We start from the raw sequence: 16,639 nt of genomic DNA on the forward strand, positions 1-16,639 counted from the left end.
TGAACGCTGTCAGAAAAAAAATACATTACGTCAAAATTGCGCTTTTTTGGTCATCCCCCTCTCCATGAAAAAAAATGAATTAAGGGCTTATTCAGACGACCGTATATCGGCTGCGTTTTCACGCCGAGCTGATATACGGTGTCCTTGTCTGCAGGAGGGGGGGGGGGGGATGGAAGAGCCGGGATCAGGAACAGAGCTCCCGCCCCTTCCCCGCCCCTCGCCACTATTTGCAATGGGAGGGGCGGGGAAGCGTGAAAACGCAGCCGATATACGGTCGTCTGAATAAGCCCTAAAAGTGATGACAAAGTCATATGTACTCCACCCACGGTACCAATAGAAACTGCAGGACGTCCCACAATAAACGAGCCTCGCCGAACTATGTCAACGGAAAACTGAAAAAGTTATGCCGACCAGAAGATAGCGGCAGAAAATACTTTTATTTATTTTCCAAAAAATTTTATTTTTTAGAAGCAGTACAGCAAAAAGGAAACTATAGAAATTTGGTATCGTAGTAATCGGACCGTCCCATAGAATAAAGTTATCGTGTCATTTCTGTTGCATGGTGTACGCCGTAGAAACAAGACCCCCAAAGATGGCGGAACTTAGTTTTTATTCCATTTCAATCCAGTAAAAAAAAAAAATTAAAAGTTTTTCAGCACATGATAGGGTATGTTAAATTGTACCACTAAAAAACACAACTCGTCTCGCAAAAAACAAGCAGCAGGCATCAACGTGGAAGGGTAAATAAAAAAGTTATGAGTTTTTAAAAGTAGGGAGGAAAAAACAAAAAATGAAATAATTAAAAAAAAAAAAAAAAATCTGCGTCCCTAATGTGTTGCCTTTACCACGTCCCTAGATAGTGTTGGGCTGTAGGTGTGCCCAGCAGAGGTGCCATGTAAGACCTCGAGGAGGTGCTCCTCTGTGCGGCTCCCTCCGGAGCCGTGGGCGTGCAGTTCCAGCGGCGAGCAGCAGGGGGAGCCGGTGTACAGTACCCTGAGGATGACCCTCCCCCGGGCTCGGCATGTCCCGGACGGTCACCTCTCGCCGGCCGCAGCGCAGGCGCCTCACAGCTCGCTGAACTTTAGTCTCGGCCGGGAGCTCCGTGGACGGGCATGGACGGCGGCGGGCACGGCCGGCTCAGGAAAGTTCCCTGTGAGTAGTTGGCATGACCTTGTGTGGCGGCGGGGGGTGAAGGACGAGTGGCGGTGCAGAGCTGAAGTTGTCATGTAGTTTACCTGCAGTCCGTACGAGCGCTGAGACCTCACTGCACTTAGTGCCAAGTGACAAACTCAGCTCTGCTGCCTCTGCGTGCTCCTTCCTGGGTGCTGAGCGCTCTGTGGCTGTCCGCCCCACATCTGGACGTCATTTACTCGTCTAGGGGGACCTGTCAAATATTGCGCATCTATAGACCGCCTTGTATCGCCCTACTGCACGCTGTATAGGATAGTTGGCGCTCCTGCGTCGCTCTACGTGCTGCTGATCTGATGAGCCGGAGACGCTTCTCTCCCCATGGATCACTTATTTAGGGGGCGGACGTAGAGAAAAGTGGCGCAAGAGCATGCGAGATCTGTTGCTGCGGGCAACCACCACTTAGCCGGCCTCAGGTACGGGCAACTCGTGGTCACACGGCGCGGCCGTCACTTGTAAGGGGGGCACAGGGCAGATGTAGGCTGGGGGCGATGATCACCGCCCCCCCCCCCCTTTTGATCCGATGGGGCAGAGTCTTCTGGGGGTTGGTGACTCCTAGCTCTGTCTACGCTCCTTCCGAGGCGCCACTGTCAGCCTATTGGCGTTGTGAGCTTGATTCTGGTGCTGTATTTGTGTTAGGAGCTTGGTTCTGGTATTGTACCTATGTTATAAACTTGTTTGTAGCATAGCATGTATAGAGCTTGGTTCTGGTATTGTACCTATATGCCAAGGTTGGTTCTGGTGCTGTATATATGTACTGAGCTTGGTTCTGGTGCTGTACTTATTGCATGTGATGCCTGGCTCACACAGCCGTAAGCGTACAATGCACTCACGCACCCCGTCATGCGCAGAACACCTGGTTTTATATTTCCCGTGCTGTCACTTAGTGATAACACGTATACCCGCCACCCATGCGCAATGTAATTGTGTGTATATATATATATATATATATATATATGTGCCCATAGAGAGCAATGGACTGTATCTCGCATATATACGTGGCAAAATAGAACATCCTGCGTTCTTTTTGCACTCGTGTATTACGCAATTCCCAGACGCTAATGTGAGCGGAACTGCATGAGGCGATCTAATTGCCTGCAAGTTATCACATATCATCCGGGCGTGTCAATTGGCCCGAAGCAGCGACTATTATTACTGTGTCTGATAAGACCGCCCGTTATCTGTAAAGGCCCCGGAGGGCGAAGCTCCTTGAGTGTGCGGTACCTTTTTATGGGCGTTCAATACATGTAATGACCGGCGGGGCCTCACGGGCTGGGCCGTCCAGCGGGGCCGCAGGTCATGAATGCTGTGAATGTGACCTTAGAGAATACTGTCCGTAAAGTAGCTGCCTGCTTATATCTTGGGCTGCAGCCGCTAGTATGGCGGCACACTGGCTGCTCTCCTGCCCGTTGGTCTACGGGGAGTCTGTAAGTCTCTGCAGTCCTGCAGCTTTATTAGATTACTGCTCTTGATTCAAGGGGTCTTACTAAATTCTACAGTTATCCCCCACACACAGGATTGTTGGGGTCCGACCACTGGGACTCCCACTAATCTTGGGAATGGGGGTCCCAATGGTCCCCGTATGAATGGACTGGCGGTCGCGTATGTTTATGGCCATGCCATTCATTTAGTTGACAGCGCCGGAGATTGCCGCACGCTTATACTCCGCAGTCACGTGCGCTGTCCTTTATATAAATGGAGCTGTGGCACGCATGTGTGACCTCCACCCCATGCATGCTGTCCCCATTGGGACCCCTGTTCCCAGCAGTCAGACCCCCATAATAGGGAATAACTTTGGATCTTGGCAAAACTGCTTTAAATTAGGTTTCCAGGACTGAAGTATTGTCAGCTCAAAGTAGGTCGTCAATATCAGCTTGGCGAGGGTCCTACACCCGGCCCCCCACGATCAGCTCTTCATCTGAGCCACTGTCATAGTGTCAGACAAGGCCGGCCTTAGCTACATGTAACTGGTCGCATGCGGGGGCACCAGGTGGATGTCTGCTGCAGGCCGTTACCCACCCTTTAGGTCCCCCCTGGAAGGTGATCTTCTTCCTCCGTGTGGAGCTACACGAATCCTCATCCTCCTGGCGCTCTCCTCCCCTCTGATGTTCCGAGGCACCCCTGTCGGCCCATCAGTGTTCCTGCAACACAATTGCTCAGTTCTGCTACTGTTTTTGTCGTGAGTTTGCTTCTGGTACTATATCTGTGTACAGAGGTTGGGTCACACTGCATTTGTGTAATGGGTTTGGTTCTGGTACTGTATTTGTTATGAGCTTGCTTCTGGTGCTGTATCTGTATACCGGGATTGCTTCATGCTGTATTTGTATTAAGAGTTTGGTTCTGCATTTATGTTATGAGCTTGCTTCTGGTACTGTATCTGTGTACAGAGGTTGGTTCATGCGGTATTTGTGTTATAAGCTTGCTTCTGGTTCTGCATCTGCATCGAGGTTGGGTTATGCTGTATTTATGTTATGAGCTTGCTTCTGGTGCTGTATCTATTTACAGAGGTCGGTTCATGCTGTATCTGTGTACAGAGGTCGGTTCATACTGTATTTGTGTTATGGATTTGGTTCCGGTGCTGTATTTATGTTATGAGCTTGCTTCTGGTACTGTATCTGTGTACAGAAGTTGCTTCCGGTTCTGTAATTATGTTATGAGCTTGCTTCTGGTACTGTATCTGTGTACAGAAGTTGGTTCCGGTTCTGTAATTATGTTATGAGCTTGCTTCTGGTACTGTATCTGTGTACAGAGGTTGGTTCCGGTGCTGTATTTATGTTATGAGCTTGCTTCTGGTACTGTATCTGTGTACAGAAGTTGGTTCCGGTTCTGTAATTATGTTATGAGCTTGCTTCTGGTACTGTATCTGTGTACAGAGGTTGGTTCCGGTGCTGTATTTATGTTATGAGCTTGCTTCTGGTACTGTATCTATGTACAGAGGTTGGTTCCGGTGCTGTATTTATGTTATGAGCTAGGTTCCGTACAGCCACAGTCCTGGAAAACCCCTTGACTATTACACGTTTTCACATGCCTAAAGCCGATGGCGCGGCGTTACAGACGTGCGGCCAGGGGTAAATATTGTAATTAGATTGTATCTCTAGCACGCTGTGGTCCGCACACCAGTAGTAACATGGCGCGTGATCTCGGGTCAGAAGGACAGAGCCTACAGCGCTAAACGATTTTTTTTCCCCCGTTCCAAATACAGGCAGCTGGGCAGAAAGTGGACGGACCCAATTAATGGTCAATGGGGTCCGGCCGGCGCTGTTCGGTTCTGTCCTAGAATCGAATCGTTCAGCTACAGGGATTCCCCTTTCTTGCACCTGGAATGGAGCAGGAAGGCAGAATCCCCAGCGCAGGTGTATAGGACCTGTTAGCTCGTGAGGAGGGGGCAGCTGGACCCTTACTGTTGCACGTTCCTCAGACCCCATGTTGCCCCCCCTTCAATCATTCTAAGACCCCGCAGATAAGACTCCCCATCTGCCGGCATGCTCTGCAGCTCGTTCGGACCGTCTTAGTTTAATTTGGCTTAAACTTAATACATACTTGTCAGTTGGATTGAGGCTTATGTTGGAGGTCCATTGACATGGAAATCTCCCAGCATGCACTGATCCACAGCTGTTGGGATGAAATGGCCTGCATTTGTTTCGGCCTTCTTTATGCTGAAGGGACAGATGGTCCTCACGGCGTCTCATTGTAGCGCGGAGAACAGACCGCGCTATTAGCAATCCGAATCCACGTCAGCTCGTTACCAACCTGGAATTGTATTCTGTTACCGGGCTTTGTTACATTGTATCAATATATGGAATATTCAGGAACCTGCAACTCACCTAGAAAATGCTCCATCAACGAAACTGATTATTATAATGGCCAAAATAAGTATTATTGGGGGGGCGTGCTTGTAAAACGGGGGGCAGCATTAGTGGTATCAGGAGAGGGATTATCACTCCTTAGTGTGGCTTCAGATGAGCGTGTTTTTGTGCGTGCATACACACGCACAAAAACACGCATCTATTACAAGCAATGCATGCGCTATGGTGCGTGCCTGTAAAGATTAGACATACGTGCACAATTGGGAATGGATGCATTGCCTTCAATGGAGCCGCGGCTTCTGCCGGCGGATCCATTGAAGACAGCAATCTGCCGGCATCCCGTAATTGTTTATCAAGGAAGGGCTTTAAATATAAGCCCATCCCTGGAAAAACAACAATTGTAGTGTTGAAAAATTTGCCTCTACGCTGCTGCCGTATCCCCGTGGGGATGAAGAACACATGTGCTGCATGCGGCAGATGTTTCCCTCATCCCCGCGTGGAAAAAGAATTCCCTGCTGCACCTGCCACATCTGTGACAGATGCAGCAAAGGAATTCTAAATTCCTGCGGGGAAATAAAGAATTCCCTACCACAGCTGTCACAGATGACAGATGCGGTAACAGATCAAGCTGCTAGCATACAGTAATTGTTTTTCAGGAAAGGGCTTTAAATATAAGCCCTTCCCTGAAAAAAAAGAAAAAATAGGGATAAATATAGAAAAAAATCTATACTCTCCTTCCTTCAGCTGCCGGGGCTCAGCCGCGTCCAGCCGGCTCTTCTTCTGAACTGATTTCTGTAGTATTTAGCAGACGAGGGTTTAAAATCCCCACCTGCTGAATGGGCTGCCTCTGATTGGCTGTGGACTGTGACCAATCAGAGGCAGCTCTCAGCTATTGAATGACAGCTGAGAGCTGCCACTGATTTGTCCCAGCACTCAGCCAATCAGAGGCAGCACTCACTCACCCATTCATGAATTCAATCATGACACGGCAGCGGCGGACAGTTACTTTTTTTTTTTTTTACACTAAAATTCTTGTTTTTTTAGGGAAGAGCTTATATTTAAAGCCCTTCCCTGAAAAACAATTCAGGGGTGCTGGCAGACAATTGCATTCAATGGAGCCACCGGCAGCAGTCGCGGCTCCATTGAAGGCAATGCTCGGACCTGTGTTTTTGCACGTACATGGGTGCGCACTTATGTACGCTCAAAAACACGCTTGTGTGAATCCACCCTTAAGGAGACACCAAGGTGCTGAGTGAGGAGACTTATAAGGTCATGCATGCTCCTTTGGGATCTATATGCAAATACGGAAGATGGAACAATACCTCTGCAGCGCCACCTATTGGATGGCAGCATTACTGCACACCGATGAGGGGCAAAAACCCCCGAAACAGCTGTCTGTGTATGGATTCTGACTTGGTTCTCAATTCTCAATCATTGCTCTAAAGACTTGAATAAAGGGTCGGAAAGTGATTTGCAGGAATGCTGCCATCCAATAGGTGGCGCTGCAGGGGTATTGTTCCATCTTCCTTCTCCGTTTTTGGAGGATGTAAAACTGAAATGAACTGTTCTTTTTTCCCCCCTTTGATTTCAATGGGTTTTCAAAAGAACTGAAGGCTGTCAGTCTGCTGCATCTGTGTTCCAGGCAAAACCGAACTGAAGCAGATGGGAACTCTGAAGTGCACCCAACGCAGGTGGAACCCACACTCAGGCCTGTTTCATGCGGGCTACAAAATTGCACAACTTTGTAGCGATGCAACATTGCTGTATGTGAAGCCCATGGTTTCCAATGGGTTCTTTCACATGAGATGCTTTGTAGCCTGAAAGAACCCATTGGAAAGCATGGGCTTCACATACATGGGTTTTGTAGCCCACGTAAAACAGGCCTTAGGCCGCATCCAAACGGGCGAGCGCGATATAGGGCCGTTAATCCCGCTCACCATCCATGTTTAAGCCTGTGGATGTGAAGCGTTTTCATGTGAAAACAGCCTTGCATCACTACGGGGCTAAAGGGAATCCCCCGCCGTGGCAGTCACAGCAGCCGCAGAGGATCGTGGAGTTCTCCCCTATCCCTTTCAGTGGGGCCGGCGCTGCTCCTTTCCGCTTGCCTCCTGATACCCGATCATTGCATATATGATGGGGCTGTCTAGTAGCCCCCATACACATATGGCTATGTTCACCTTTCACTGCTGCTGTAAGCACTTAAAGGCTCTTTCACATGACCATATGCGTTTTTACAGTCGCCGGTACCTGCCGTAAAATCGCACAAATGAAGAATTGCTGCGATAGTGTCCTGATCTTTAGCGGCGTATTTTCTGCCATACACACGGGTGTCTGCTGCGTATCAGCAAAGAAATACACTGCAGCGTGCAAATCCCTCGATGGGCAGAAATCCTCGGAATGACTACTAGTACTTAGATAGAGCCAGCTATCTCATTTTCCCAGCGCTGGATGCAGCTAAACCCTCCCACCCCCTTCCTTTCTTTTCAGCTCCCATAGAAGTCTATGGGAGCTTCCAGCGTATGTTGGCCAAAGATAGGGCAAGCTTGTATAAAATGTGCTATTTTACTCGACGCATTTATTTATTTTACGCGGCCAAAAATTGTTCATCTGAATGACTGCATTGGAATCCAAATCTTCAGATGGTCGTGATTTTATTTTTTAATGCTGCTCGTATATACAGTCATGCGCAGAAGGAGTCTGTAGGTCCCCATTGTAAAAAAAATATATATGTGTATGCGTGTGTATATTTTATATACTTTGTGTGATGCAGAGTGTTAAGGCAGCAGTATGCACCCCTAAGCTCTCTCTCATGACCTGAAGGTTGCAAATTCAATCCCCGCTTGGTTCAGGTAGCCGGCCCAAGGTTGACTCAGCCTTTCATCCTTCCGAGGTCGGTAAAATGAGTCCCCAGCTGGTGGGGGGGTAATAAATAAATTACCTGAAAGCTCTGCGGAATAAGTTGACGCTGTACAAATAAGATATATATGTACCTCTGTCTAAAAGTTAGAGACTTCTGTACTGCGATGCCTTATTGCTTACAATAGCGATCATAGGCCATGAGAACCCATCGGCCCTCCGCGATTGCATAGCGGAGGCCTGATGAACTCAAAGGGGGAGCGAGCTTTCTCTACATCGCAATGATGTACATTGGTCGGGGGTATAGTATGATGTAGTTTATTTTGTAATTTAGGCTTTATTTGTACATATCAAAAGTCTCCTGGTTACCAGAGGTGCAAAATGTCCAAAACCCCTGGACAGCAAACGATAGAATTATTGTACAAGTATCTAATTTTTCCCATAACTTTGAGGAACTTGTGCCAGGGTTAGTGGACTTTAATCCTAAGATATATATAGTTAATGGCCAGTACAGTAATAGACTTTCACTTTTCCTTTATCCCAGAACATGAAGCTTCCCAGATGATAGGCGTCCGTCCTCCTCTGTCTTACACAAGCCAACTCCCTGTATGTGGCCGCGAGGCTCCAGCACACACAAGACATGTCTATAGGACTGAAGCAAGTATTTAACAAAGACAAGACTTTCAGACCTAAAAGAAAGTTTGATCCGGGCACACAAAGGTTTGAGTTACATAAGCGGGCACAAGCGTCCTTAAGCTCTGGCGTTGACTTGAAAGCCACAGTTCAGTTGCCCTTCGGAGAAGACCTCAACGACTGGGTGGCTGTTCACGTGGTGGACTTCTTCAATAGGATTAACCTCATCTACGGTACCATATGTGACTTTTGCACTGAAAGGACATGTCCTGTTATGTCTGGAGGTCCAAAATATGAGTATAGATGGCAGGACGACATGAAATACAAGAAGCCCACTGCCTTACCAGCACCTCAGTATATGAACCTACTCATGGATTGGATTGAAGTCCAAATCAACAATGAAGATATCTTCCCTACGAGCGTCGGTAAGTCGAAATATTGATCGATTTCATCACATACATGTTGACGTCTTATATTTATCATTGACTGGTTTATCAGACCTTTACAACTGTTGGGCAAACGAGGCCGGACACTCAGCCCCGCACATACTCGCTCCGGTGCTGCTGCACGGAAACTAGTATTGCTGGCTTACAGTGGGGCGGCTGAAGGATAATTCTCTCCTCTCGCTCCCCCGCCCCTCTCCATTGACATAACATAGCGGCCGGTCAGTCCTGAACGGCTGCTATTTACACTGAGCGATGGCCGATCAGCTCATCATCCATCGTTTATGCTGCATGGACGATGAGCTGATCGCTCAGTGTAAATAGCAGCCGTTCAGTACTGAACAGCCGCTATCTTATGTCACTAGAGGGGCGGGGCAGAGAGGAGTGAAATCTCCTGCAGCCGCCCTGCCCCCTGCTGGCCGCTCTGTGAGCAAGCCAGTACTACTAGCTCCCATGCAGGAGCACGGGAGCGAGTGCGTGTGGGGACGAGTGTTGGGCATCGTTTGCCCGACATTCATCCCGTGTAAATGGGCCTTAAGATCTGAGCATGAATTTGTATTCTTACTTTTGTAGGCCCTGCGATGTAGGTAATGTAAGTTTTTAAAGTGTGTGTCTCCAGGTGATAACCTTATTAACATGAGAACAACTGGGGAAAAAAGGAACCCAGAGAGGAGAAGAGGATAAGAGCTGCTTCTGCGCAGACTGTGACAGATATGATGAGATGTTGCCAGGTGGTAATACTTTGTGAGTTCCGCCTCATCTCCGTTAGTTGAATGCCAGGAGTCACATGACATGTTTGGTGGGTCACATGACCGATGTACATTACTATGGACTACATCATTCTATTAGTATAAGAATGGCATGCAAACAGAATGTTAAGTACATATATATTAGAAAATTGGATGATTTCTTATTTTTTAAATTAAGCAGCAAAATTAGTAGAAGGTGGACAACCCCTTTAATCTGCTCCGCCGCGGACTTTTATGCTTATCTGCATATGCTTTAGTCAAAGCAACAAATGGAGGTGCAGCTGCCCAACGAGGTTTCCATGCAGAAATCGCATCAAGAATTGATTTTGTATGTAACTACATACTTTGTAGTTACAAACTTTGTAACTACGAGTGCCGGCCACTACAGAGGGGGAGGAGCAGCGGCTTCCAATCCCAATGTATCCTGGCGGGCGCTGCCTGTATTTGCTCTGCCTGCAGCTTCGGTCTGGCAGTGCAGAATTTAACCGCTGACGTCTGCGCTGAGGTGAGGGGTCAGTTGTCATAGAGTCAGCAGTGGCTGCTGCCGCTGGGTCGTAGCTGCTGGTGGGGTGAATGTAAAGCTTGATGGGATGCTGCCTGGCCAGAGGCCAGTGGTGGGGGGTGGGGGTGGGGGGGTTGCTATTGGCCTCTTGATGCCTAGCATCCCTGGGACTACTATGGGGGTCAGCGTTACTACTGGGGCCACTATAGGGTACACTGTTACTACTGCAGCCGCTTTGGGGGGGTTTGTTCACTACTGGGATCACTATTACTACCGGGGCCACTATGAAGGTCACAATTGCTACGGGGACCCCTATGGGGGTCACTATTACTACTGGGGCTGCTGTGGGGAATACCATTACTACTGGGACCACTATGGGGGGGTCACTCTTACTACTGGGACCACTATGGGGGGGTCACTCTTACTACTGGGACCACTATGGGGGGGTCACTCTTACTACTGGGACCACTATGGGGGGGTCACTCTTACTACTGGGACCACTATGGGGGGGTCACTCTTACTACTGGGACCACTATGGGGGGGTCACTCTTACTACTGGGACCACTAGGGGGGGGGGGGGTCACTATTACTACTAGAGCTGCTGTGGGGGATACTATCACTACTGGGGCCACTATGGGGGTCAAAATTGGGGTTCATTCAGGCGTAAGTGCATTTCATTCCTGAAAATACCCTTCGTATTTGGGCGACCAGACATGGCTTATGCCTTTTGTTTTTTGGGCTGCTGCGGTGGGTTTTTTCGTCTTTTTGCACAAATACACTGCGTATTTCCACACAAAGTAAGAATGCAGACGGGCTCATTGCATTGCTGTGCAAATACACATTGAATACACAGATTTATGTATTAACTGCTTATTTACACTCACCCATTCACTTGAACGGCCTATTGTGGTGCGTAATATGTATGAAAATAGGTCATGCCGCATAATTTTTTTCACGCATTTGCACATATACTCCCATGTGAACGAGCCCTTACTACACAATTACAATTGGCCCTTTGAAGGCAGCCATAAGGCTGATGTGGCCCTCAGTGGAAATGAGTTTGACACCCCTGGGTTACCCTGATGATTGTGACATATTTCTCCTCTGGGAGTCGAAGAGATTCTCCTCAGACAGCGCGGATGTGTGGTGGTGTAGCATCGCCGCACAGCTAGAGAGGAAGTTACACTGGGTCATCCTACACAATAAATGTCTGTTCTTTTCTCTGCTTTCTCCCTTATCTCTATAGCTAATAGAGAGCCATAGAAGGGTTAAACGGTAATAAGACAAGGTGTGTAATAACTGAGCCATATGTGCAAGAGCAGTAAATCCAGGGAGACCGCAGCTGCTTATGGGATTGAGACATGAAGCGAACGGATGACGAGCACAAACATTTCCCGGGTCCCTCCAGAACAGCCGGCTTTGGCGCCTCCTAAAGTGCTTACATCTCTTTCTTTATGGCTGCCGAGGAATCCCATTCCGTACTGCCAGGGCCCGGTAACACTCCTGTCACAAGCTTTTATGCCTTTATCTTCTTTGTCACAAAAACATGAACTTGAAAACTTTTTTTTTACTTCTGCGCTCCTTCTCCAATCCATCATCTCGCAAACAAGAAGAAAACCGTACGAATGATAAATATAGCCGGGTTATCAATGGCGTCATAAAATACTTTATGGTGAAAATGGCGCAAATTTTGCCAAATTTATCACAATGTTGTACATGGTATGGTTAGACACTTTTCCTCTCTTTTTGACATTTCTTGGCTGTTGTAATTTACATGTTCCTTTTTGCAACAAAAAAGGGTATTTCTGGTTTAAAGGAGTTTTTTGTTTTTACTATTCATACTCCCTATGTCCAAACATCATAAAATCCTATGCTCTCCTCTCGTGGTTCCCCACATATCCAGCACTACATCTGCGTCCTCCACATTGACTCCATGGACGGACGTCACAGGATGCTTCAGCCAATGACAGGCATCAGCACTCAAACACCGAGATCTGTGATTGGCTGCAGCAGCCGTTGAGACATCCCATAAGCTGGCTGATGGCAGCCTATAGACCCAACGACCAGAACGAGGGCGCAATGCTAGACACGAGGGGAGCCAGGAAAGTTAAGTACAGGAACTTTTATGGCAGTTGGATTAAAAAAATAACTTGGAGAACCGCTTTAATAAGTTTTAGATACTTTTCAGAACTGTGGAGGGAGATATGAAGTGTCCAAAACTCATAATTAGTGTTAGAAGCAGCGGGTTCTCTACTTTTTCACTCTGTGTTGTTTATGGGTTGCAGTTGGGCACTTTTGTTTCCAACCTTTTAAAATACAGCTTTGGGCACCAGAAATCAAGAAGGATATATCGGAGCTTGAGCGGGTACAAAGGCGGGCAACTAAAGGAATAAACAGAATGGGCGGACTACAATACCCAGAGAGGTTAGCAAAATTGGGGTTATTTAGGTTAGAAAAAAACACAGCTGAGGGACGACCTAGTAACTATGTATAAATATATTAGGGGACAATATAGAGATCTCTCCCATCATCTGTTTAGACCCAGGACTGTGACTGTACCAAGGGGGCGCCCTCTTTGTCTAAAGGAGAGAGGGTTTCTACACCAACATAAAAGGGTTTTTTTTTTTTTTAAAGGTAAGAGCAGTGAGACTAGGTCTGCACAACACATCCTGCACATCGGGGCAATCAGTGTCCTATTAGGCCTCATGTCCACAGGCAGGTCGGGTTCCATGGGAGCCCCGCCGCGGGATCCCACCCTGCCCGCAGCATGAGGACATTACTTACCAGTCCGGATGCATGCGGGTTGTCCGTCGTCTCCTCCGTGCATGTGCGGGGGCGTGCTGGCCGCAGTGGAGTTTTTTTTTTTAAAATCTCCTGCTTTCCTGCGGGACCCGCAGCACACCCGGAGTGACAGTTCTGGGTGTGCCGTAGATCAGACGGCTTCCATTGACTTCATTTGAAGTTGTCCCTGCGAGATGCCTTCTGCATCCAGCTGTTCTCTGCTCGGAGCGCCCGGCTGTTACTAACAATAGTATCAGCTGTAGCCCCGCTGTGAATCCCTGATAAGGCTCATCATTGTCTTTCAGCAGGCTGAAAGATCAGCGATGGTTTAACGAAAACTGCACGGTCAGTGCAGTTACAACGATTATCGCTCAAAAGACGGCTTTGAGGGATTTTTGAGTGAAAATCGTTGTGTCTAAAAGGGCCTTAAAGGGGTTGTCCCGCGAAACAAAGTTGGGGTATACACTTCTGTATGGCCATATTAATGCACTTTGTAATGTACATTGTGCATTAATTATGAGCCATACAGAAGTTATCAGAAGTTATTCACTTACCTGTTCCGTTGCTAGCGTCCCCGTCTCCATGGTGCCGTCTAATTTTCAGCGTCTAATCGCCGGATTAGACGCGCTTGCGCAGTCCGGTCTTCTTCTTTTCTGAATGGGGCCGCTCGTGCCAGAGAGCGGCTCCGTGTAGCTCCGCCCCGTCACGTGCCGATTCCAGCCAATCAGGAGGCTGGAATCGGCAATGGACCGCACAGAAGACCTGCGGTCCACCGAGGGTGAAGATCCCGGCGGCCATCTTCGCAAGGTAAGTAAGAAGTCACCGGAGCGCGGGGATTCGGGTAAGTACTATCCGTTTTTTTTCTTTAAACCCCTGCATCGGGTTTGTCTCGCGCCGAACGGGGGGGCTATTGAAAAAAAAAAAAAAACGTTTCGGCGCGGGACAACCCCTTTAAGGTAGGTCTTGCGTGACGTTCAGGTCTGTTCAGGATCTACTTGACACAACGATAAACTGTTGTTTAGTATGTAACCAGTTGGCCAACGTGGGTCATTCATTACTCATCCATTCTAGCCAAGCCTAATTCTCAGGGTTCATCGGGTCCTGGTTGTTATCTAAGACCTAACGGAGTAGATGTCAACTGACAACCTCCATAGAATATTCATTATGCAATCCAGTCATTTGGTAGAAATGCAAATGTTTGTGTATCTCAGTCATTTTTGGCAACTCGTCAGCTGCTGTCAAATTCAGGTTACATTTCAGGTTATAATTCATTGAGTGCACAAAAAGCCACAGATCCTCGGAGGACGAAGCGGTGGGTTAGAGATGTGGTCCATGCAATGTTTGGGATCAGTGGAGCTGCTGGCAGTCAGAATGGGACGGCTCATGGTATTCCTATTCCAATGCTTTACCAGATGAGAACACCTCCTCAGAAGGAGCCTGTCGCCTACTTTATCCGCCCCTCTCTAGCGCTGCTTTTGTTCTTTATTATTATGCTGTCATTTGACAGATTTCTCCCTATGCGTAGTAATACAGAGCAAGCTGTCAATCAGCCACTGGAGAGTCAGAAGAGCCTGCAGATCATGAGCACATCGGACTCTTCCTTCGCAGCGCTGGCCATACTGCAGAATGTAAACAAATGACACCATAATCCTAAATAACGTGACGCTATCACTATCCTGTTACAGCCAGTACAAGGCTGAAGTCTGGAAGCCCAGGTAGGAAACATTAACCCTTCTACTGCCCTCCACCAGGGATCTTATATTCAACTATTTGACTGCTGTATAGCACCAGGGACATTGGAACAAATCTCCTCACTACCCTAGACCATCAGGAATGCTAAGTTTAACCACTGCGCTGTACATGACCACTAAGGAAACTGGAATGAACCCATTAACTGACCTAGATGACCACGTAGGCTGGCATTTAACTCATTCATTGTCCTGGGCAACCAGGGCTACAGATCTTAAACCTTTCACTGCCCCAGACCACCAGGAATCTTTGCATTAACTCCTTCACCTCCCTAGACCACCATGGATGCTGACACGGAATACCTTTACTGTCATAGACCACCAAACATACAGACATTTAGTCCTGTACTGCACTAGACTATCCATGATGGTTACACGCCTTTATTCTTATAGGAATCCTTACATTAACTCCTTCACTGCCCTTGACCACTAGGGATGCTGACACGACCACCTTTATTGCCATAGACCACCAAGCATACAGACATTAAATCCTGTACTGCAGTAAACTATCAGTGATGCTTACACGCCTTAAGGCCTCATGTTCACGGGCGGATCGGATTCTGCATGCGGATTTCCACAACGGAATCCGACCCTGCCCGCGGCCTAGGACCCTGCCGGTCTTAATTTTCTTCCCTGCGGAAGAGTCGGCTGCGCCGCAACATGCACATTGTGTTTTTTTTTTTTTAAACTCCTGCTCTCCCACGGAATCTGCTGCTCATCCGCAATTCAATTACGATCGGGCCGCGGATCGGACGGCCTCTATTGACTTTAGTGGAAGCCGTCCGTGCGGGATCCGCACTGAAATGGAGCATGCTGCGATTTGAAAATTTTTTTTTGTTTCTGAACCGCATGTTTTATTTTATTTGCGGACGCCCATGTATCCCTATGGGCGACTTCATTTGTGGATCCACGGATTCCAAAAATCAGATCCACTCATGGACATTGGGCTTTATTCTGATAGACCACCATATATACAGATATTAACCCCTTCACTGCTCTGAACCACCAGAGCTACAGCCAGTAACCTTCACTGCACTAGACTTAGATAGTGTTTAATACTATTTGCGTGGTTGCTATGTGCCTTGCACACATCTGGCTGCTTTATAGCGAATTAGGACATTGTAAATTACCCCCTACCTGCCCTACTTGCACCGCTGCATTGTGACGGTACAGGTTGGGGCAGCTTACCCCCTTTCTGCGTTACTTGCATCGCTGCATTATGACGGTACAGGTTCGGGCAGCTTACCCTCTTCCAACCCTACTTGCACCGCTGCATTGGGACTATACAGGTTAGGGTAGCTTACTCCTCTTCCTGCCCTACATGCACCGTTTCGTTGGGACTGTACAGGTTGGGGCAGCTTAGACCCTTCCTGCCCTACTTGCACCGCTGCATTGTGACGGTACAGGTTGGGGCAGCTTACTCCTCTTCCTGCCCTACTTGCACCGTTTCATTGGGGCTGTACAGGTTGGGGCAGCTTACTCCTCTTCCTGCCCTACTTGCATCATTTCATTGGGACTGTACAGGTTGGGGCAGCTTAGCCCCTTCCAGCCCTACTTGCACCGCTGCATTGGGACTCAGACAGGTATTCACAACGGTGCGATTGGACAAGGGGAGCTGCTTCAGCCTATGAGTACAGCCAGCGGAGTCTGGAGAACATGGCTGGACATTTCTGGCTCTACAGATGGACAGGCAGCTTGCCGCCCTTCCGATGACAGCAAGACAGCGACTGCCCGGTATCCTCAGCAAGTGTTATTACTTGGCACTGCTGCGGTTTGACTTCTAGCATGCAAATTTCACCGTGAATTCATTCCTCGTTTTTCATGCGGACGTACCCTAAATCAAATCCTAAGTCTATATATTGTAACAGCGGAATAGTTTGAAGGTCACAAGCGGGCGAAAATTGGCATTTAACACCATTAGCTTTAAACTGTT

The 16,639-nt window shown here is 48.0% G+C and overlaps 1 protein-coding gene across 1 annotated transcript in view; it reads left to right on the top strand.

The window, feature by feature from the left end:
• The first annotated feature begins 993 nt into the window (after window positions 1-993).
• Window positions 994-16,639, top strand: part of MOB3B (MOB kinase activator 3B) — a 100,736-nt gene continuing 85,090 nt past the window's right edge. The window contains exons 1-2 of the mRNA XM_066604295.1: window positions 994-1,152; window positions 8,395-8,908. Of these exons, the coding sequence (XP_066460392.1) occupies window positions 8,491-8,908 (418 nt within the window). The 5' untranslated portion in view covers window positions 994-1,152; window positions 8,395-8,490. The remainder of the gene's footprint in view (window positions 1,153-8,394; window positions 8,909-16,639) is intronic.

This window comes from Eleutherodactylus coqui, chromosome 5, assembly GCF_035609145.1.
Source record: "Eleutherodactylus coqui strain aEleCoq1 chromosome 5, aEleCoq1.hap1, whole genome shotgun sequence".
Taxonomy (NCBI): Eukaryota; Metazoa; Chordata; class Amphibia; order Anura; family Eleutherodactylidae; genus Eleutherodactylus; species Eleutherodactylus coqui.